General features: G+C 44.1%; 1 protein-coding gene across 1 annotated transcript; it reads left to right on the plus strand.

Moving 5' to 3' along the window:
• Positions 1-669: 669 nt before the first annotated feature.
• Positions 670-8,922, plus strand: LOC136578523 (pentraxin fusion protein-like). Its single transcript, XM_066578650.1, has 4 exons — positions 670-778; positions 1,214-1,284; positions 5,230-5,488; positions 8,601-8,922. Exons 2-4 carry the CDS (start codon positions 1,215-1,217, stop codon positions 8,764-8,766), a joined length of 495 nt encoding a protein of 164 aa, XP_066434747.1. The 5' UTR covers positions 670-778; position 1,214; the 3' UTR covers positions 8,767-8,922.
• Positions 8,923-23,699: the final 14,777 nt, after the last annotated feature.

The raw sequence follows: 23,699 nt of genomic DNA on the forward strand, positions 1-23,699 counted from the left end.
GTTGATGCTGTGGCCTCTGATTGGCAGGTGGCAGTCAGCTGACTTCTGCTGTCAACACAAACCAGGAGAACCGCAGGGGAACAGTGCTAGATCACCGAGGCTTAGGACCGGTAAGTACCTTTCATCTTATTGCTTTTAATCATTTGGATCTAATTTTACACAGTCTCTGTGACTGGACAACCCCTTAAATATGTGTGTGTGTGGGGATGCCTCTTTTGTAGTCCAGACTTTAGCTGCCAGTTTGGCTCATGTGGTGCAGAGTGTTAAGGCAGCAGTATGCAGTCCTAAGCTCTCACTCATGACCTGAAGGTTGCAAGTTCAATCCCTGTGTGGTTCAGGTAGCTGCCTCAAGGATAACTCAGCCTTCCATCCTTCCAAGGTCGGTAAAATGGGTACCCAGCTTGCTGGGGGGTAATAAACAAATTGCTGTAGAATAAGTTGGTGATATACAAATAACAAGTCCCTTTCCTTCCCCTGCTGTGACCGCTGTATCAGCTACAAGGAAATGGGATGCATTGGTATATAATATAAAGGAGTTTTATAAGTAGTAATTATATGTCATTTTTGCTGGAAAACTACAGGTGTGGGCGGGTCAGAGGGGGGGGGGGGGCTGGGGCGTAATAAGGTTTAAATGCTCAGGATTGAGGCTGCTCTAGGCACAGAAGCTGCAGGACCCTTCTGGTGTGAGTACAGCCTGTATATTAGGACACTCTGAAGGAATTAGGCGCTGACTACTGTGGGAGCTCCGTCATACAGACCCTCTACATTTGTTGTATAGGTAAGTGCAATCTATTTTCCTCTGTTATCAGCTATTTCTGGCTGCATAGGTGAATACAACTGGTATTAGTTATGTCAAGCTGGGAAGAGGATAACTGCAGGGCAAGTAGATATGATCTATTGATCCCTGATGTAGCATTTAGGGTATTTTTGCACGGGGTGGACTTGCTGTGGGAAATTAGTCCAGCAATTCTGCCACATGTGAAGAAGAGCTTACACTCTACAGGCTTCTGCTGCATATATATTGCAGGGAACAGCAGCCCAGCTGATAGCGGTGCTAAAATAGTCCAAGATTGCACGCAGCTCTGGTGGTGACTGGAGCATCAGACAGAACTCAGAGCAGGAATACAAATGAGTTATTAAGTTTCTCCTTATTATACGGAGATTTATGGCAGTAACATTCTCCTCCATCTCTGTGTTCCTCTTCTTCCTCCAGGATGAATCTTCTGCCATCTCTGATTCTGCTCGGATCTCTGGCTCTGACTCTGGGATGTCCTAGACCTGGAGGTGAGAAGATCGACGCCTGTAATATATCTGTGCCACACACTGGATTATATATGGGCAGAAGGGGAACCTGCTGTACATGATGGCAACCGCATCCTTCATTGACTATATGGTGTTATTACTATATTGGGGCGCCGCACTGCTCTGTTATGGGGGCAGTTTATCAAACCATTTACACCAGTTTTCTGGCATGTACAAATTTAGCAAAGTTTAACTTGGCTTTTATTTTTAATTTGTTAACATACCTTTCTGTGCAGCAGTTTATTTGCCCTTCCAATTGCTTTTGTTGTGTATAAGTGGTTTTTCCAGGCAATGTTTATCGATGACCTATCCTCAGGAAAGGTCATCAATAGATGATCAGCAGGGGTCAGCCTCTTGGGACACCAACCAATCAGCAAAACACACAGAGTACAGAGCGGAAGCAGATCCCTCCAACACTTGTGTAGTGGCCGGCGATGGTAATTGCAGGCACAGGTCTCTATTAAATAAGTGACAGCTGCACCTGCAGTTACCAGCACAGGGTTCAATCTTTTGTAGTCCAGATTTTGGATTTTGGCTGCCAGCTTGGCAGCTGTACTGCGGGTAATGGGAGGTCTAGTTGGTTGGCATTTATTGAAATCTGGGTCGATGGTCCATGTGCTTCGTTCACCTGACATAAGGACAATTTCAACACTTTCTGCTGGAGATAAAGCCATCATTCACATTAGCTGTAATTAAGAAAAATCATTGTTAAGAAGAGAAGAAATTAAGATATGGTAAGATGAAGCTCACCGTTATTTTTCTGGTGACATTCTCTGCCAATTTGATATGTCACACACCTACTGTCCCATTCAAAAAATTAGAGTTAAATCCAAGATGGCGGCATTCAAAATAGCTGTTGTATTGGTGACATGGCCTAATAGGTGACCCCCATCAGCTTGTACGCAAAATAAGATCAACTTCTGCCAAACTGTTTTCATATAGAATACTATCACACTTCTGAGACACCCTGAATTTGCACAAAAACTTGTGACTTTTACTTTTCTCTTGCCACTTTTGAAAAGTGATGATCAAAGGGGCGGGCATGGCGGGAGGGGTCTCCGGAAGGTTGACAAATTTACTATAATTTATGCAAGAAAATGCCCTAACTTATGGCTGAAATCCACGTCTGGTCACAATAGAGACAGATTTGTGCATGAGCAGCTAAAGATGCGCCAAATTTATTAAGAGGCAGGAACTGCTTGTAAATTTGGACCATCCTACTCCCACATTCGACTGATATAGGAAATGCCAAGGTGTACTCACTATGGGGGAAATATATTAAGGCCTGCATTTTCAAAGCTGGTCCTGGTACAATTGCTGCTGACACATAATGAAACTAATATATGAGTAGACGCACACCTCTTCCTATAGGCGCGTCTTGTCACCTATGAGCGCCGGCACAGAAATCTAAGCCACCTAGGAGATGCAATAGATTTCTAGTATAATTTATCAGTTTCTGGCATAGATTATACATAAATGTGTTGGTCTGTGATAGCCCCACCCCATTCTGATAAGCCCAGCTTACTTTTCACAAAAGTGAAGAGGCCGGCAGAAAGAGCAGAAAAGTATCCACATTTTTACGCAAGTTGGGATTCTGCCAAAATGTGCAACCTTTCAGCACCAGAATTCTAGCGTGCAGCACTTGCCCCCCTTGTGCTTCCTGTAGGACGCTGTTATGTAAGCACTATTAACAGTACATATAGGTACAGTAGAAACAGAATCCACCAAATCTTCTACACATTCTGGTTACTTTCCATGTCCCGTAGGGTCACAGTTTTCCTTCTTTGTAATATATATATATATATATATATATATATATACACTACCGTTCAAAAGTTTGGGGTCACCGAAACAATTTTGTGTTTTCCATGAAAAGTCACACTTATTCACCACCATGCGTTGTGAAATGAATAGAAAATAGAGTCAGGACATTGACAAGGTTAGAAATAATGATTTGTATTTGAAATAACATTGTTTTTACATCAAACTTTGCTTTCGTCAAAGAATCCTCCTTTTGCAGCAATTACAGCATTGCACACCTTTGACATTCTAGCTGTTAATTTGTTGAGGTAAGCTTGTGAAATTGCACCCCACACTTCTAGAAGCATCTCCCACAAGTTGGATTGGTTGGATGGGCACTTCTGGCGTACCATACGGTCAAGCTGCTCCCACAACAGCTCAATGGGGTTCAGATCTGGTGACTGCGCTGGCCACTCCATTACCGATAGAATACCAGCTGCCTGCTTCTGCTGTAAATAGTTCTTGCACAATTTGGAGGTGTGTTTAGGGTCATTGTCCTGTTGTAGGATGAAATTGGTTCCAATCAAGCGCTGTCCACTGGGTATGGCATGGCATTGCAAAATGGAGTGATAGCCTTCCTTATTCAGAATCCCTTTTACCCTGTACAAATCTCCCACCTTACCAGCACCAAAGCAACCCCAGACCATCACATTACCTCCACCATGCTTAACAGATGGCGTCAGGCATTCTTCCAGCATCTTTTCATTTGTTCTGCGTCTCACAAACGTTCTACTTTGTGATCCAAACACCTCAAACTTGGATTCATCCGTCCACAACACTTTTTTCCAGTCTTCCTCTGTCCAATGTCTGTGTTCTTTTGCCCATCTTAATCTTTTTCTTTTATTGGCCAGTCTCAGATATGGCTTTTTCTTTGCCACTCTGCCCTGAAGCCCAAAATCCCGCAGCCGCCTCTTCACTGTAGATGTTGACACTGGTGTTTTGCGGGTACTATTTAATGAAGATGCCAGTTGGGTACCTGTGAGGCGTCTGTTTCTCAAACTAGAGACTCTAATGTGCTTATCTTCTTGCTTAGTTGTGCAACGCGGCCTCCCACTTCTTTTTCTACTCTGGTTAGAGCCTGTTTGTGCTGTCCTCTGAAGGGAGTAGTACACACCGTTGTAGGAAATCTTCAATTTCTTAGCAATTTCTCGCATGGAATAGCCTTCATTTCTAAGAACAAGAATAGACTGTCGAGTTTCAGATGAAAGTTCTCTTTTTCTGGCCATTTTGAGCGTTTAATTGACCCCACAAATGTGATGCTCCAGAAACTCAATCTGCTCACAGGAAGGTCAGTTTTGTAGCTTCTGTAACGAGCTAGACTGTTTTCAGATGTGTGAACATGATTGCACAAGGGTTTTCTAATCATCAATTAGCCTTCTGAGCCAATGAGCAAACACATTGTACCATTAGAACACTGGAGTGATAGTTGCTGGAAATGGGCCTCTATTCACCTTTGTAGATTTTGCACAAAAAAACAGGCATTTGCAGCTAGAATAGTCATTTACCACATTAGCAATGTATAGAGTGCATTTGTTTAAAGTTAGGACTAGTTTAAAGTTATCTTCATTGAAAAGTACAGTGCTTTTCCTTCAAAAATAAGGACATTTCAATGTGACCCCAAACTTTTGAACGGTAGTGTGTATATATATATATATATATATATATATATATTCTTTTCCATTGAATTAGTAATACAGCGTATAGCGCCATTTGTTTCTGATCTGGCAATGGTGCTATATATTTTTTATATTGTCTCTTTACCTCTATTTCTCAGGCCTTGTTCCTTCTCAAGCTACATTCACACAGGTCTGCACAATATTAGGCCGAGATGTTTTTTTTTTTCTTACAGTGAAGCGTTTTTAATTAAAACTTGCGCTCGTAGGTGTCAACCAGCATGTTCACACAAAGGCGCTATGATGTAGGAGAAGACAGATGCAGAATGTTGCCTGAGGAAGTCACTAGTTCAGGGTGAAACGTGTTGTCATTGTCACTGAATTTGGATCCTGTCAATAAAGACCGTAATCGTCTTCTTGTGAGTCTGTGGCTTGCTGCCCGGGAAGCCCCGTTTCTGTCTTCTCCTGGTTTAGCTCCATATAATTAAAAGTTTTTCTCTTTCTATTTCCTCAGCCCCAAATATAGCAAGAAATGGAGAAGCCTCCCAGGATTCTGACCTTGTTCCAACGTCAACTGCCAAATATGCCATAGATGGTGACAGTCAGACTATCAGTCACACCAAGAGGACATCCTCTAACTGGTGGAAGGTGGACCTGAAATATACATACAGGGTATCAAATGTTATCCTAACAAACAGGAAGGACTGTTGTCAGGAACGTCTGATTGAAGCCGAGGTTCGGGTTGGGAACTCCCCTGATAACAACAACAAAGTGTAAGTTCATATTTGGTTCCAATAAATCACTTTAACCCCTTAGTGACCAAGCCTGTTTGCGCCTTAATGACCAGACCAAATTCTGGAAATCTGATGTGTCACTTTAACAGAATAACTCCTTTACACGGGCGTGAAAATTGTGCAAGATTTGTGCGTTGCGAGATGCACAATTTTGAAACCCATTCTTTTGAATGGGTTCATTCACATTATTGATGTTTTCCTGCATGGCACTGCGATGCAATGTTATGTGGGAAACATATAACATCCCCAATACACTTACAGTTGGTATGGCTGGAGGTCTTTTGTTGTCACGGTGACGCTACACTCTATTTAGACACTCCGGTACTGGTAAACAACAGGTTAACGTTACAATTTTCTGTGGAGAGCTTTGTCTGGGGAACAAGGATACAATATAAGACAGGCAAGATACAGTAAGATTGATTTGATGATTCTCTGATTTTCCACGCTCTCTAATAGTAACTTAAGACCAAATTATTAAACAATTTTCCCCCCTGTGAAGTTAGATGAACAGGTTTGAGTTGGATTTAACTGAAGGTATTTTTCTGAAGCAGAGAGACTAGTGACTCTGTGCTGATCCTGGCTTTGATTTCACCGGGTAGCTGTAACTCACTGTTTGATGAAGATGCACCTCTGCAAGGGTCTTCTGGAACTCTGCTGTAGAAATGCAAAGGCACGGGTTGTGCACCACACTCTACCTTGGCTAGGAATCACTCGCTGAACACTCCTCCTCGCTGACTACAGAAACTGCAACCTCTCCTCACACGCACCTGGTTGAGTCTAACTGCTCTGCGCCACTTCCTTTTATCACCTCTCTCACTACCCGCCCACTTACATAGGGACTTGTATGCTTGTTTCCCGCCTTTGGGGCTCTGCACCAGTGAGATTAACCCTTTGCAATCCAATGTTGGATTCAAGGTTTCCTAGGGGACTTTCTCTTTCTGCCATTATACAATGGTGCCTTCTGCTGTCTAGAGCCAGTACTGCAGTGTGGGATATGCTCGAGAGGCCCTTGACAACAGAGCGGCCAGTAATATACAGTAAGATAACCCTGCTGGTTGTCTTCCGACATCGGAGCTGTACAACCTTCAATCAGAATGTCTTCAGATGTCAGACAGTGGATTGCAGAAGGTTAAACCTGACTGTCAGCCAATGAGAGGCCAGCTTACTCTAGCTTAGAGCAGAAGGGGAAACACAGGGTCTCCCCCACAGACGGCACCTTCTGTATCCAGGGACGGCATACAGACAGGTGAGACAGGACAAGTGTGATTCTAGTGTTCTGTGGGCCACTACAAGCACATCGCAGCATGTCCTATCTTTCTGCGATATCACCATTGTTTCCAACGGGGCTGGTAGCCCCAATCTGCTTACAGGACACATGCTAAGTCGATAATGGAGGGAACTCCCATTACCTTTCAGAGAATGACTGAATAGATTCCAGGCCCCATTGCTCACTTGTGCAGAAATAAAATTTTAAAAAAAATATCCCCTATAAAAGTCCTTCCCCCACTCCCTTTTGGCATTCCCTAAATCTTAGATAAAAGTAATAATGTAAAACAGAGGTAATTACAGAGGCCTGGTTGGGATGGGCTCATGGGGCAATAAGACCGGGTATCCCTCCTCCTCCCATGCTTGCTGTATTGGAGATATTGCTTGACCTTAGTGGCAGGGATGGTGTGTAAAAGGTGGTGCTCTGCGAGGCTTCATAAGCTTGCTAAGGTGTGGTGGCCTCAAACAAAAGGCTCTCAACAAGCTTCTCCTGAAACTGCAGGAATGCGAGCGTTCCCGGGGCTTCTTGTAAATTACATATTCCAGGTAGTGACCTAAATAAGTTAGATCGCCACCTTTTCATACCATTGGATAACAGTGATCACATGACCAAGAACCACTCAGCAGGCCCTCCGGTCATGGCTACAGGCTCTCGGTTCCTTTTGGTAGTCAGGAGCAAGGGGATTTTGAATTTCCCTGGCTTCTACGCATGTGTCTGCTATTTTCATGGTGGGCGCAACCCGAAGCTGGTGAAGATCCGAGGATGAAAATAATCATCAAGGGATATCACTGTGGCCTCGGTCAGAAGCTTCATCTCCCCTCACAGATCACATCAGTGAGGGGAGATGAAACTAACTTTTTGAACTTTTTTTTACTTTTACATGATCGCCATTATCCACTAGATAATGGTGATCACGTGACTAGGGGCCACTTACCGTAGCCCCAGGTGACAGATCCATGCTCTCAGCTAACTTTGGTAGCTGGGAACAAGGAGGTTTGAAATTGCCAGGGTCCACACCGGCTTCCACGCATGCGCCAGCTATTTTGCTGTCTGGAGCATGCACAGAAGCCGGGGAAGGTCCATGCAGGAAGATTGCATTGAGGGACATCGCTGGAGACTTTAGGCTACCTCTGACAGCAGGGAGCTGTCGAACTCTCTGAACCCAGGATTTTATTTTACAGTGCCAATGTGTTTTCACAGCCCTGTAAAGTTAAAGCCCAGACACCCAGGACGTGAAAACACGTATGGGTGGTCATTAAAACGGCCAAACTCTTGGAGACCAAAACAATCATAATATCTCGTCTTGTATTACTCAACAGTGTCTAGTCTCACTTTTCTCCACAATGGCCCATCCTGTGTTTTTTTTTTTTTCCACAAGATCCTGTCTTTTCTTAAAGGGGCTTTCTAGGCAGCGCCCGCCGGGATACTCCAGGGTCCATGTGGAAGCATTGCTCTGACCCCTATCTAGTGGCCAGCGCTCGTAATTTGCAGATACAGCGGTCACTGAAATCAATGGGAGCTGTGCCTGCAATTACAAGTGCTGGCCACTAGACAGTGGTCAGAGCAGCGCTTCCACTCCGACCTCAGTGTATCCCGGCGAGCGCTGCCTGGGAAATCGCTTTGTTTGTGGTTGGTGGGATTTTTTCATCACTTTGGCTCACACGATTAGCCGGGTTAATAGATGATCAGTCTGGCCAATTTTGCAGTTCTATTTCATCCAATTACATCTTGAGGTTGAACATGTTTACAGTTCTTATATAGATAATGTTGAAATACTTTGGAATGAGCAGATCATCACAAGGTTTTGCTGTTTTTCTCCTGCAGGTGCGGTAAGGTCACCAGTCTTGACACCTTGTCATTCTGCTGTAATGGGATGGTGGGTCGCTATGTCAGCGTGGTGATCCCAACACGCGCAGAGTACCTGACTCTGGCCGAGGTCGAGGTTTATGGAGACTTAGACACCGATTATTGTAGACCCTACTACTGGTAGCTGCCAAGTTCAAGAACTTCAAAAGTATCAGATTTTTTCTTCAGCTGCGGCTGGTTCATCTCCATCTCCATCTCTGTATTTCATGTTTCCATTGTATAATCTATTATTGGATGATTGAAAGGCGCATTTTTTCCATAGATTATTCTGCATCTTGTAAAACTCAGAAATAAATGCTTTTTCTTAAATTCAACTGTCCATATCATACTACTTATAAGTGACTGTACAGTCAGAAACTCACAAAATGATATGTATGTCAGTATTTACAGGTAATGTTCAAGTGCTATAAATTCTGCAGCTCTTGCTGCATATCCACTTTTTAGCTCCACTAGTATACGGCTATGATCTGTCATTGTGTTTTGTCTACAGCAGTCTGTGGTAGTCTCAGCCATGCCCCCTGTCTCATCATTGGTTCAGGAAGGCACACCCCTTCCCTCATCATTGGCTCAGGTTGCTGCGCTGCCCGTTCTCCTGCAGCTTAGCTTCATCTGATTGGCTGCTGTGTACAACTCTTTCACAGGCTCAGTAAGACATCATTGCATGAAGAGAAGATGAGAAGAGAGATCCACTACAAAAATAGGAAAATTATTGTATAGTACAGAGTATAAACCACCAATGAGAAAAATATTAGCAGGAAACTGCTACATGCTTACAGTGGCAGATGAGCCTTAGTAAGGTGGAGTTTGAAATGGGTTGGACCAAGATTACAAGTTATCCTGTGAATAGGGGACAACTTACTGAGACCCCTGATGATCTCAAGAATGCGATCCTTTGTCCCTCTCTGCCTGTCATGGCGGAGGCAACTTCTCGCTCTACGGTGACATCAGAATGAATGAAGTGTTGGCCGAGCATGTGCGGTTGGCGCTCCATTCATTTCAATGGGGCTCATGGAAATACCTGAGCGATGCGCTTGGGTGTCTTCACAGTCCCAATGAAACTGATTGGAGCATTAGCGTCCTTCTGTTACCAGCGCTACATTTAGTCTGCTCACTATGGGGGTGGCAAAAACCCCTCAGTGGGGAGGATGGGAATACATGACAGCCATCCTCAAGATTGGTAGAGGTCTCAGCTGTGAGATACCTGCCAATCAGCAAGTTATCAACTATCTGGTGGATAGAGGATAATTTGCAAGAGTCTCCTGAAAGCCTTGATGACCGTGGGCCGAAGAGGTAATGCCAGATGTGGACTGGCCAGAACGATTGCTGCGGCGAAGAACCCTGCAGCATGTGGTAGGAGACGGAGTCTCCCTCACATGGCATCCGTCTCAGATAACGGAGACAGCACCATAGATCCAAGCCAGGATAAAGACACAGCTGCCAGATATATGAGGCCAGTTTCCGGTTACTAAGTGTGTGCACAGTGGATGGATAATGATGGTGTGACTGGTATGGACTGGAGAGTATCCCCCCATAAGGGACTGTGTTATACAGGGATGGTGACAATAGGTTTATATATTGCATTGTGTTAGTAAATGACGGCATGTTAAATGAGCTTGTAGGTGAAGGTATGTTTAACATGTATGCACAGAGGCGCTATATGTCAAGAAGTTACGATGAAAGTGATGTACCGCATTCTGCACGGTTATATTTGATGTACTCTGGCCCTACGGTGCACTGAGGGTCCGATGATAGTGAATGCTGGGAACGTCCGGAAATAAAGTATGCTGTACTATGATGGAGCGGGTCTGCCATAAGAGAGATTCAAGCACCTTGACCTTCCGAAAAACACTAGACGTTGTCACTGCTGCGCCTTGTAACCATCCACCTGCTTCATCTACAGCAACCCTGCACAGTAGCATCACTATGTCATTGTATACCACCATTATGCAGTGATAAGGAGCCGTTATCCATCAGTCGGCACAGCGGCAGGTAAGGGATGTACATCATGTGATAGAATGGACACTCTGATAAGTTCGTATTCTGCTCTGAGGAACGTTCTAGAGCTCGAGTCCCAGATCGGTGACCTGCAGAAATGCACATAAATGCTGCAGTCAGACTGCAAAGAGTCACAGAAATAACCGCAGATTTATAAAATATATACCATATATACTAGAGTATAAGCCGAGTTTTTCAGCACATTTTTTTATGCTGAAAAAGCCCCCCTTGGCTTATACTCGACTGAGGTTAAAAAAAAACACAATACTCACGTCCCAGGCTCTGTCTGTGTCCTCGGTGTGATGGTCTCCCCGGCGGTGCGTCAAGCTGCTTGAGAATTCTCCCCACTGTTATCTCCCTGCTCCGCTTTGAATTCCCCCGCCGTCAGCGCTGTGTAGGTAAGCACTGTGATTGAACCGAGTGCCAGCCAATCACAGCCGGTGCTCGGTCATTCACAGCCATTCGGTGGATGACATCACAGTGCCTGCTTACACAGTGCTGACGGCGGGAGAATTCAAAGCCGTGCAAGGAGATGACAGCGGGGAGAATTCTCAAGCAGCTTGCCACACCGCCAGGGAGACTATCACGCCGGGGACACAGACGCCGGCTGGAAGGTGAGTATTGCATTTTTTTTTACCTAGTATATACTCAAGTATAGCTAGGCTTATACTCGAATCAATAAGTTTTACGAGTTTTTTGTGGTAAAACGTATTGACTCGGCTTATACTCAGGTCAGCTAATACTCGAGTATATATGGTACACTAGATAACATAAAACCGCTGACTAGTGAAGGGGCTACCACTGATCGTCTGGTGACAATGGTGCCTGTTGGGTGGATATATTAGATACTATAGCTGTGATCAATCAGTTCTTGGAGTTGATTAATTAGAAGTGGGAAAAATGGAAAAGTGTAAGATAATCAGCAACAGGGGCCAAACTGCGATAGGTAGACGACGGGGTTAAAACATCTCCACAACGGCCGGTCTTGTGGGATGTTTCTTGAATGTAGCAGTTAGCAGCTATGAAAGTGGTCTGAGGAAAGATAATTAATGAACCTGTGAGAGGTTTATAGGTGCCCATGGGTCAATGATGTGTGTGAGGAGTGAAGGCTGCCCATGTGGCCTGATCCCATAGAAGAGCGACGGTAGGACAAATATAGCTAGCGGGAGTTGGGGATGTCAGCTTAGGTTGATAGTGGCTAAATATTCAGACTCCCATCCACTATGCTACAAGGGAGCAATGAACTAGCGGACGGTGGTGGTTCATGTGTTCAATGCAGGACAAAACAAGGCAGAGGCCGGGAACATGGGAAAACAGAAACTGGAAATTTACAGAACATTTGGTAACAGGTTACAACCAATCTTTACCACAGCAATCACAGTACTTGTAAAATCCACAGTATCTCCAACATGTGTATCTCTTCACAAGCCCACGGCACTTCTCTATATATATCTGCCAACAGCCTAATCACAGTGATTTACTTTTACCGCTTAAGGACCACGCACCGTAAATTTACAGGTCCTTAATCCCAGCCAATAGGAGCAGGTTGGGTCCTCGGCTGTCAGACACAGCTGAAGACCCAGAGGAGAAGGTAGAAGCAGTTTTTCAATGCTTCTGCCTTCTCCTTTTTAGGCTACGTAGCGCTGAAAAAAGTGTCCGGTCCTTAAGGTGTTAATTTGTCCTAGCACTTGTACCGTATCCAAGCCTTGGAGTCCACATCAGGTCCAGTCCTGGTGGGCTTCACTCATGCTGGTCTCTACACACAAAGGCTGGCAATAACCCTGCAATTATTATCTACGCTGCACCAGCGGAGAAGGGATAGATAAATCACTTTCTCCTCTGCTCCTGCTCCACACTCTCTTATCTCTTCTGAGATCTCTCTGTGAACTCTTTTCATCTCATCTGTTCTGTCATCTCTGTGATCTCTGAACTAAAGAGGAAGTGCAGGGTCTTATATTATCTCCCCTCATAGAAGCTTCTAGAGGGGTTACTCAACATCTTGTGCAATATTTTTAGCAATATCCCCAGACCTTGTCTCTCCCAGACATCTAATGGTCTGAAGGAAATTGAAAAATGAGATAAAGAAAATAGACTTGAAAGCAAGAAAGGGAGAAATGGTGGGGAGGAAAGGATGCTCAGATAGGTGGATGGGGAAGGGGCAACGGGTACGGGAATCACCTGCCGGTTTAGTCACAGATCTGAACTAAGCATGGAATCAGCCACATTCCAAGTTCTGTGAAGGATAGGCAGAGTATGCCATGTTAAATCATAATGGCACCGTGGGGAAGGGGTGGTAAAAGAAAATTATCTGAAAGCGCTGAGGAATGAGTTGGTGCTATACAAATAACAAGATTTTATTTATTTATTTATTTCCCAGGTGCCCCCCAACCTGCACCCTTGTTTTTCTCTCAGATCTGTTGCCTATTAAGTCCAAAATGGCCGTCCCTCTAGATGGGTGCTGTACAAGTTGGGTAAAATTAATTATCTTTAGTTACTGACAGGAAGTGGTTACCTTTATTGGGATATCTGGATAGTTAATGTCCTACACTAGAGGTCCTCAATGTCCCATTTCTGTCCCAACTTGCAAATTTACATTATGATTCTGAAAATTGGCCACAAGATGGCTTTTAAAATATAAATAAGCGTGTTTTATAACTCTGCCTTCCACTTCTGATGTTGGCTTGCTGTATTGGACGTTTTCCTGTCTGCAACCTACTCTGACCTCTATTCTTCCCAATGGCAGACGTTGGGGAGAGGAGGATGAGCATGCTCAATCCTTTTGTAAGTTGGCTGAGTATGGGATGGGGGGAGGGCTTGTTGGAAAAAACTGTCCTCAGTACTGCACTGTAGAGACAGGTTATCAATAGTAACAGCCCCAGGCAACCCTTTACAAGGATATTCCCATTTTGACTTTTGGGAGAGACAAGAAGGGAAACTAATGCCATGGCTGTCGTCCTCCTGGCCGGAGCTTATGGAAAGAGCCGAGCACTTAACACAGTGCAGTTTCTGTAGCTCTTACTGAAGTGAATGGAATCTTAGGAAACACTGTAGAACAAACTTAAAAAAAGTTTGGTAACAACCAAAATGTTGCTGTATTTTGTGTATGCTTTTGGGGCCTAATAAAGTACCCATGTGGATTTGCTGGTATTTTGAAGCTTTTTGTTGGTATTTTGAAGTTGGGATGACCAGACACGGTAATTCATGCGCTGATGCATTCTTATAATGGGTGGCAAGAGGGGACAACTGATGCTGTCTACACAGTGTGTGTATTGTTGACATTGTGGCACCCGGCACCGTGCATCTTCAATTCTTCTCTTACTCGGCACGGATGATGGCAACAAGATATTAGATGCAAACTGCGGGGAAGAAGCTCATTAACTTCTTCCCACTGCAGCCATTCTTTTCTTTTTTTCCCTCCTTCCCACTTTCAAAAAAAATCAGAACTTTTAAAACTATTTAAGGTGAAAGTCATATTAGCGCTTGCTTTTTGCTGGACAAGTTATATTTTTCAGTGGCACTATTTAATGTACCATATGTACATGCTGTGGGAAGTGCGAGCTACTTGCCCAGGATCTCTTGCTTACTTTCCCCTGCCCAGGGGTGGCAGCACCGCAATGCTGTCCAGAAACACCAGGTAAAGTCCAAATGGTTCCTCCAGCGTTTATTTAGCAAACGTATCAGCATACACATGCGGTCCAGCATATCATATGCCACTTTGCACTGCTGTAGGTCACAGTGCACACAGCATCAGCATTTTGAACGAAACAGTAACGCATACCGCTTCTTTCACATACCTTCCAGGAAGGTGACTTCGCCCCAACAGGCGACGAGCCAGGGGCCAACTACCCCCTGTCCGCTCCGTGCTTCCAGATCCCTCAAGGATCAGCACCGGGTCTACATAGACCTCAGGGCCTCACTGTCCTCAACAGACCTAACATAGTAACATACATAGTAACATAGTATGTTAGGCTGAATGAACACAATGTCCATCTAGTTTAGCCTATTTCAACCCCCTTGTTGATCCAGAGGAAGGCAAAAAAAACCAAGAGGCAGAAGCCAATTAGCCCATTCAGGGGAAAAGTCGTTCCCGACTCCATAATGGCAATCAGAATAATTCCTGGATCTACCTTTGATAGTTCCTACCTGACTGTAAGACCCGGAACTACAAACCCACTGGTCACCTAATGTCTATATCCTGTAATAACCTTCCGCTCGGTTCAAGAATGATGTCTAGTCCCTTTTAAACTCCTCTATGGATTTTGCCATCACCACGACCTCAGGCAGAGAGTTCCACAGTCTCACTGCTCTTACAGTAAAGAACCCCTTCTATGTTGGTGATGAAACCTGCTTTCTTCTAGACGTAGCGGATGCCCTCTTGTTACTGTCGCAGTCCTGGGTATAAACAGATCATGGGAGAGATCCTTGTATTGTCCCCTCATGTACTTATACATGGTTATTTGGTCGCCTCTTAACCTTCTTTTTTCTAGAGTAAATAGTCCCAATTTTGATGCCTCTCTGGGTATTCCAGTCCCGTCATTCCATGTATTAGTTTAGTTGCCCTTCTTTGAACCCCCTCCAGTACTGTAACATCCTTCCTGAGCACCGGTGACCAGAACTGTACGCAGTATTCCATGTGGGGCCTGACAAGCTCCATAGGCTTCAAAAGACACTGAGCTTTGTTAATCCTAACCAACCCCCCTACCACTTCTGACTAATGAAACGCCAGACATGAGGTACATTGTAAAGCACAGGCCCGACCGGCTTATACCTTATACCCCATACTTAAGAATATGTACTGCATAATGTTTTGTTACTGTATCTGATATGTTGTTAACCTGTCAATAAAACGAGTTTAAAAAAAAAAAAAAGACACTGAGCTTGTGAGGGAGGGGAAATTTAACCTGTGTAGCCGCACCCTTACAGGTGCAGGTTAACTAAACCAAACACAGTAACTGCGCTTAGAGGCCCCTATAGGCCACTCTTGCTACTGCAAAATGTTTAAATATATTGAAGTGTAGAGAAATGAAACAAAGAAACAATTACGACATTAGTTGGGGTGAGCGTGTTTTTTGTTTTTTTTACGGCCTTCAGTAAAAATGCTATCTTTATTCTGCGGGTTAGTACGATCACAGCAATACCAAATATATATAGTTGTTTATGTAATACTGCTTAAAAAGTGAATTACTTTTTTTGTTAAACTTGTTTTTGCTCACCATGTTTTGACCTCCATAACTATTTTTCCATTAATGTAGTTTCGTTAGCTGTGAGAGCAGCGGCACTGAAGGAAGACAGTGGAAACGGTGGGCAACTGCACATCAGGTCACACAAGGAGAGCACAGGAGCAGGTGAGCGCCACAGTGTGTGGGGTTGAGTATGCCTTTTTAAATTAGTTTTTGAGGCACTCATGACTCCTTTACACTGGGCCCATCACGGTCCTAAAATGACCCCGGCCCTATGATGATTGACACATCCTTGTATAAACATTAGACTCATGACCCTGGAGTGCAGCATGAAATCACTTGACAAGTTTTCAATGAATCAGGGAAAATCCAATGATCTGAATGACTTCCAAGAAGACCTGGTCATCAGTGCTAGACTAGCCAGGGCCAGGATGTCACGGCCAACCACATAGGGTTTTCTGATGCAGCGGGGTGGAGAGTATACCAAGAATGGTGTGAGCAAGGAAAACATTCAGCAAAAGGTGATCCTGTGGACAGAAACAACTAGTCACTGAAAGGAGTCAAAGGAGGATGTCAAGAATCATTTAGCGCTGCATGGTCAGAATCAGTGGCGTAACTATAGTGGCTGCAAGGGTAGCAGTGGGTAACGCTCCCTGGAGACTTAAGGGACCCAAAGGCGCCTCCCTCACATAAGGAAAATCACCAATAGCACATGGTAGGTAGGGGCCCTATTATAGATTTTGCATCAGGGCCCAAAAGCTTCTAGTTATGCTTCTGGTCAGAAGGAACCAAATACAATGCTGGTGCTACAACTACGGTAATGTGTCCGAATGTACAGCTTATCATTCCCCAGCATGGATGGACTATAAAGGAAGATGGCCAGTTCCAATGCCATTGTGTATAAGATAAACAAAAAAGTGAGACTACAGCGGCAAAAAAAGCACAAAAAAATTGTATCACTGAGCAGCTGGAAAACATCAGCTGGTCAGATGAATCCAGATTTCTGTTTCCCCATGCTGATGAGAGGGGTAAAATTTGGTGTAAGCAGCAAGTATTGATGGACCCTTCCTGTCAGCTCTGCAGAACATGTCAGCACCTCCATCTAATGTGCAGGAAATACAAGATGCTTCCTGTCCACAGGGGCCAATATTCATTCAGAACAATTTTATCACTTAGCAGAACCCTATGCCACGGTGAATTGTTGTGGCTCTGAAGGCCAAAGGAGGTTCAGCATGCTAATTGTAAAAAAAAAATAAACAATAAAACCCAATTGTTTGCAAAAAAAAATTAATTTTTTTTTTTTTTTAATAAGTTAGCTCTTAGAAGATAAAAGGATTCCTGCGCTCAGGGGATCAAATGAATACCAGTACACACCAAAAGAACTAGACTAGTAATAGAGGGGTTAGAATCATAGAATGGTAGAGTTGGAAGGGACCTCCAGGGTCATCGGGTCCAACTGCCTGCATATGTAAATAAACCCCTTTTGCAATTAGTGCAGAGTGGTAATAAAGAGTAGTAGAACCTGGAGCAGATACTGAAGCAGAGAGAACCCCGGGCACCTTTTCTTATGCTTAGCCCTTCTTTTCTGTGTTATCAATGATTTTGTATCCTATATTCAAACTGCTATAGACTTGTGCTTGAGAAAGGAGCAGTTTAAGCTCCAAAACGCGTTGAACCCATCTGTTTGTTCAATAATAAAAACATCTTGTTTGATCTCATCACTGAGGTTCTACTACTCTATTACCCCTCTGCACTAATTACAAAAAAGGTTTATTTACATATGCAACCCCTCTATTACTAGTCTAGTTCTTTTGGTGTGTACTGGTGTTCATTTTATCCCCTGAGCGCAGGAATTCTTTTTTCCTCCTTGTGTTTCTTCTTTGGTAGTCTTAGACCTCCCAGATTTTCTCCTTGCATGCTCTCTTTAGATGTCCACACTGGATAGGGTTTCTCTCACAAACCACACATTTTTCATCCACACTTTTCAGTCCCTGTGGAACAGAATCGCTATAGGTTGTCTCTTCTAATCATCTGGCTATGAGTAACAGGGGCGCTGTCCCGACCATCCATTGGCATAATTTAGCTCTTGGTATCTTATTGATGTTGAGGCTGAGTGCAAATTTTTTAGGATAGTCTTACCTTCATTTTGTGAAAATGCAATGCCGAGATTGCTCTCCCAGCAATTGATATATGAGGGATATTCTGTATTGTATACGAGTGTATGGTACAGTTTAGAGATAATCCCTCTGAAGGGGTAGCCTTTTCCGAAAAACTTATGAGCCAGAAAAAAAATTGGTATTAAGTATGTCTGAATGAAAAACCGATCCTGAGTCTTTGATTGCATCATAGTCCCTTTTATTTAGTTGTTGTAAACAGAACGTCTTTTGAAAATCTTATATTGAGATGAACAAGTTATTATAAAAAAGTTTCACAGATGGTGTGTTGGGATATTTAGTGTTGCAAAAGGTTGCTTTTAAGGCGTTTTAGTTTGTTTGGCATTAAATGTAAGAAAGGAGTATATCCGCTACGGTATAAATCTGTGTTTTTTGTTTAATTTACGACAGATTTTAAAAGAGGTTGCGGTGAGAGGGTTAGAGATTTCTTTCAGCAGGGGATTATTATGCGGGGTTAACCAGGATAATGAGTGGAGCTTGGTCCCTAGGGGTTGGTGTTCTAGTTTGGTCCAAAGTTTGTTATTGGAGAGGTGTGTTAGCTCAATTATTCAGAGTTGTGGTAGGATTCGATATCAGGAGGGCGAATGCCCCCAAGATTTCTGTGTTTAATTAGAGTTATGTAGTTTACTCTGCCCTTTATCCTGCCAGATAAATTTAGTAATTAGAAGTTTCAGGTTAATAAAGAAGGATTAGTGTATTTCTATAGGAAGGACTTGTAGCAAGTAGAGGACTTTTGGTAAAACTAAGCGTTATCCATATAGTTGAATCTTTTTCAATTTTGTCTAGTAGCGGAATAAAGTTCCGATTGTCTAGGTCGGACAAGTCTGAGGAGATTTTGGTTCCTAAATATGTTAGGTGGGAGCAGGTGTTTTTGAAGGGGAATATTTTAGATAGATGGGCCTACATAGTCTTATCTATATTTATATTGAGAAGCTCTGATTTTGAGAAATTAAGGTGAAAATTTGAGTTTTGACCAAAAAGCTAGAACTCTCTCAGGAGTGGTTTGAGAATAGAGATGGTTGGTTATGAATAGCAGGACATCATCTGCGAAGGATGCTGTCTTGTGTTCTGCTCGCCCACATTTTAAACCTGTGATATGTTGGTTTTGACTAATTCTTTCCAAGAGGACTTCCATCAAAAGAACAAATAGAAGAGGAGAGAGTGAACAGCCCTGCCTTGTGCCGTTCTTAATATTGTAGGAGGGGGAAAGATTTCCATTAACTTTAATTTTGGCTGATGGGTTTTTGTAAAGGGCCACGATACTATCGATGAAATTGTCAGGGAAACTAAATTTTTGTAGGGTCATTTTAAGAAATAGCCAATTCAATCAAATGCCTTTTCTGTGTCAGTAGTGAGAAGCGCTAATGGGGTCTTGGTTTATCTGGCGTACGGTATCACATTGAGAAGTCTAGTAGTGTTGTCTTTTGCTTCCCTATGAGGGGTGAATCCCACTTGTTCCATGTTGATGAGGTTTGGGAGAAGCAGATTAACTCTGTTAGCGAGGATTTTTGCATACAATTTAATGTCATTGTAGATTAATGAGATTAGCCTGTAACTGTTGCAGAGGGTATTGTCTTTCCCTTCCTTGGGAATAAGGGAGATGTGGGCGGTAAGAGCTTCTCTAGGGAAATCATTTATGGTATTAATGTGGTTGAAGTATTTGTGTGAGGCTGGGGTCAGAGTGTCTTTAAATGTTTTATAAGAGATGGAACTGAAGCCATTTGGGCCTGGACTTTTGCCTTTAGGAAGGACGCTAATGGCGTCCTCAATTTTTTTTTTTTTGGAGGGGAATTGGATTGTTCAGCGCTACTTTCTGGGGTTGAGATTTGTGGGAGAGAAATGGATTTAAGACATTTTTGGATTTGTTTAATCTTCTGTGGTTCTGATTTATCTTGTTTGTCAATATTATAAAGGTCCGAGTAGTAGACACAAAATGTTTTGGCTATGCCCTCTATCGTGTGGTGGAGTTGGTCCCTTTTATCTTTAATTTTAGTGTTAATTGTTTTAGAGTTTTGCTTTTGATCAGGGAGGCTAGTCTTTTCCCGAACTTGTCTGATAAGGCATAATGCTCACATTTAGCATAGTAGAGTTGTTTTTCAGTCTTTGAGTTGAGCAATTCCCTTAATTTTGTGCGTAGATCAAGAAAAACGTTTTCTATAAGGCGTGTGGCCATTTTTTTGTGTTGTAGTTCATATTTTTTAATATGTTCAATTAGGTCAGATATTTCTTTCTCTCTTTCTTTTTTCCTTCTAGAACCTATTTGTATTAAAAGGCCTTGTATTACCACCGTATGAGCTGCCCACAAAATTGCTGGTCTTGTGAGATCACTTGCGTTATCTTTGAAATACATCTAGATATTTCGTTTGATAATAGCAACGTCCTCTTTGTTTTGAAGAAGGCTGTCATTTAGTATCAAGTTAGTTGGGCATCTTTTTTTTGTTTTAGGGGCCATTTCAAGGGATAAGGGGACATGGTCCGAAAGACATATTGAGTCATAGGATGGTTTGATCACAGAGCTGAGTAGATAGTGCGATATATAGATGTAGACTATTCTGGAGTATTGTTTATGCACTGGTGAGTAGAAAGTAAAGTCTTATGTGGAGGGATTCCGTATCCTCCAGGGGTCAACCAAATTTAGCTCAGAAAATATTATTTTTTATTTTCTTTAAGTTTAAGTAAGATATTGAGGATGTGCCATTAAATGTGTCAATCAGGAGCTGAAGGGGGATATTGAAATCGCCCCCAAGTAATAAATGTCCTTCTTTGAATTTTTCTAGCTGGCCAAAAATTTTAAGAAAGAAGTTTACTTGATTGTTATTCAGGGCGTAGACATTTGCTAGTGTGTAAATTTTATCACATTTTATCGTGCCTTTGAGGAATATATAACGTCCCTCTGGATCTGGTTGGACAGTGAAAAATTGAAATGGGGGATTTTTATTTAGGACAATCGCCACGCCTCTGTGTCTTTTAAGTGGAGAAGAGGTGTTATACCATTTAGTGAATATTTAGTTCTTAGATAAAGGGGTGTAATTCTTCTTGAAGTGCTTGTAGAAAGGCAATATCCATTTTGTTAGTTTCTAGATAGTGTAGGATCTGGGATCTCTTTTGTGGGACAATAATGCCTTTACATTAAAGGAGGTGATGTGTAGCTTAGCCATTAATTATTATAAGGGTTGGGTTTTGTTAAATTTTAGGATCAGCAGCACTTGCTAAGGGTGAGGGGGCGAGATGAAGGAGGACAGGGAAAAACTTCATCATCAACATGAGAATGAATTTGAGAGAAACAACAATTGGTAACATTTTGCAGCTGGGCAGGAGATTATGGGTTATGGACAATGTCCTATCCTGCTCAGTTTCAAAAGCAAGTAATTAAAGTTTGTGGACGGGGGGGCCCGCAAACAAGGTAGGAATGTTTACACTCCTATATTGTCATATTTTCATGGGATCAACTGATTGGACAAAATCAAATTTGTTCACATCAGATCTTCCAGCGTAACTGAAGATACAATTACAAAACTCAAAAAGAGAGAAAAAAAGAAAACAGGCAAACTGTATTAGTGAATAAATGGAATCACTACTTATCTCCTTGGGGAGAGCAAAATGTTGTGAGTATGAGTAATGTCCCATCTGGGTAAGGGTCATCTGGCGGGGGTCTTCTTCCGGAGGATCTAGTGTGGTCAGGTTTCGTTCTTCTCACCTTCCTTGGCTTATTCGGGTGACTTATATCAAGGAATCCACTTTAGGAAGAGGAGGCCGGTCAAGTGATTCCTCTGGTGATGTCCTGTCTGGGATCTGGATGTGGGAAAGGTATAATTTGTTCAAGACTAGGGCGAGGTTCTCTGGTGTTTTGATCACCAAGGTTCTGTTTGCACTTGAGATGGCCAGGTCAAAAGGGATGAGCCATTTAGAGGGTATTTCTTTACGTTGAAGTTGCCTTCTTAGATCTAGTGTAAATTTAGAGAGGTCTTGGAAGATCTAGATTTCTTTATTATCTTATTCTATTCTTTTGGCTACCCTGGCTTTTTGCATAAAATTTCTTCTTTAGTTTTGGAACTTTGGGGGCAACAGAGAACGTTGCTTGGCCTGTCAGATTCCACAGACCTAGGCCTAAAAACCCTATGAGCCCTTTCCAGGCCAAGATCCATGCCTTTGTCTCTCTCCAATATGCAATTAAAAATCTGCAAAGGGTAGTAGAGATCTCTTTGTCAGGTACACTTGCTGAGATTCCCCGTATACGTATGTTGTTCCGTCTGGAGCGGTTCTCCAGATCATCTGTGTGGATGTTTTGGAGGTAGAGTTCTTTATGCTCCTTACCTTTTAATGCATAGGTAATAATTGTAGTGCATGAGTCCTTCGAGGGTACTGATTCTAGTATGTACTTCTTTTACGTCTTTTTTTAGATCTAATATCTTTTCCTTAAAGGAGATGTCTCGAGGAAGCAGTTAATTTTTTTTTTTGCCCAGTCCCCCCCATTAAACACACATTACAAAGCCCCCCTGTAAATGACATTTCTAGCTGGTTCGTACTTACCGTTCCAGCGTTTCAGCAAGTTATAAAAGTTTCCTCAAGATGGCCGCCGGCTCTTTCCCAGTCGCTCGCTGCAGCCCGACGTGCGCGCTCCCGAGACGCCGCCAGCTGTGTCTCCATGGCAACCGGACGCATCGCAGCCGCCGACCAGACGCCCCGCAGCCGCCGACCAGACAGCAGGTAACCGGCGCTAGCCCCCGGCTCCCCAGCGCTAGCTCCCCCGGCGCAGCGACAGCCCCCCCCCGGCCTAGCGCTAGCTCCCCCGGCCTAGCGACAGCCCCCCCGGCCTAGCGACAGCCCCCCCCATCGCAGCGACAGCCCCCCCGGCCTAGCGCTAGCTCCCCCGGCGCAGCGACAGCCCCCCCCGGCCTAGCGCTAGCTCCCCCGGCCTAGCGACAGCCCCCCCGGCCTAGCGACAGCCCCCCCCATCGCAGCGACAGCCCCCCCGGCCTAGCGCTAGCTCCCCCGGCGCAGCGACAGCCCCCCCCGGCCTAGCGCTAGCTCCCCCGGCCTAGCGACAGCCCCCCCGGCCTAGCGACAGCCCCCCCGGCCTAGCGACAGCCCCCCCCATCGCAGCGACAGCTCCCCCGGCGCAGCGACAGCCCCCCCGGCCTAGCGCTAGCTCCCCCGGCGCAGCGGCAGCCCCCCCCGGCGCAGCGGCAGCCCCCCCCCCGGCGCAGCCCGGCGCAGCGGCAGCCCCCCCCCGACCCATCACTTACCTGGGAGGCTTCTCGGGGCGGCTGGGCTGGGCTGGTCTTCTCCGCTGGGCAGCTCCAGTTTCTGCACCTTCCTCTAACAGAGGATGGTGCAGAATGGCCGCTTCAGCGCGCTCCCGAGCAGTGACAGCTCGTCTGCGCATGCGCAGAAGAGCTGTAGCGGGGAGCACACTGAAGCGGCTCGTGCTGAATGGAGAAGACCGGACTGCGCAAGCGCGTCTAAAAAAGCAAGCTGCCAGCGAATTTAGACGGAACCATGGAGACGAGGACGCTAGCAACGGAGCAGGTAAGTGGAATAACTTCTGTATGGCTCATATTTAATGCACAATGTACATTACAAAGTGCATTAATATGGCCATACGGAAGTGTATACCCCCACTTGGTTTCGCGAGACCACCCCTTTAACTGTTTGCATAAAATTCTTTAACGAGATCTTTGATGCAATCTTTGGTAAGCAGGGCTTTG

The sequence above is a fragment of the Eleutherodactylus coqui genome, chromosome 9 (genome assembly GCF_035609145.1).
Source record: "Eleutherodactylus coqui strain aEleCoq1 chromosome 9, aEleCoq1.hap1, whole genome shotgun sequence".
NCBI lineage: Eukaryota > Metazoa > Chordata > Amphibia > Anura > Eleutherodactylidae > Eleutherodactylus > Eleutherodactylus coqui.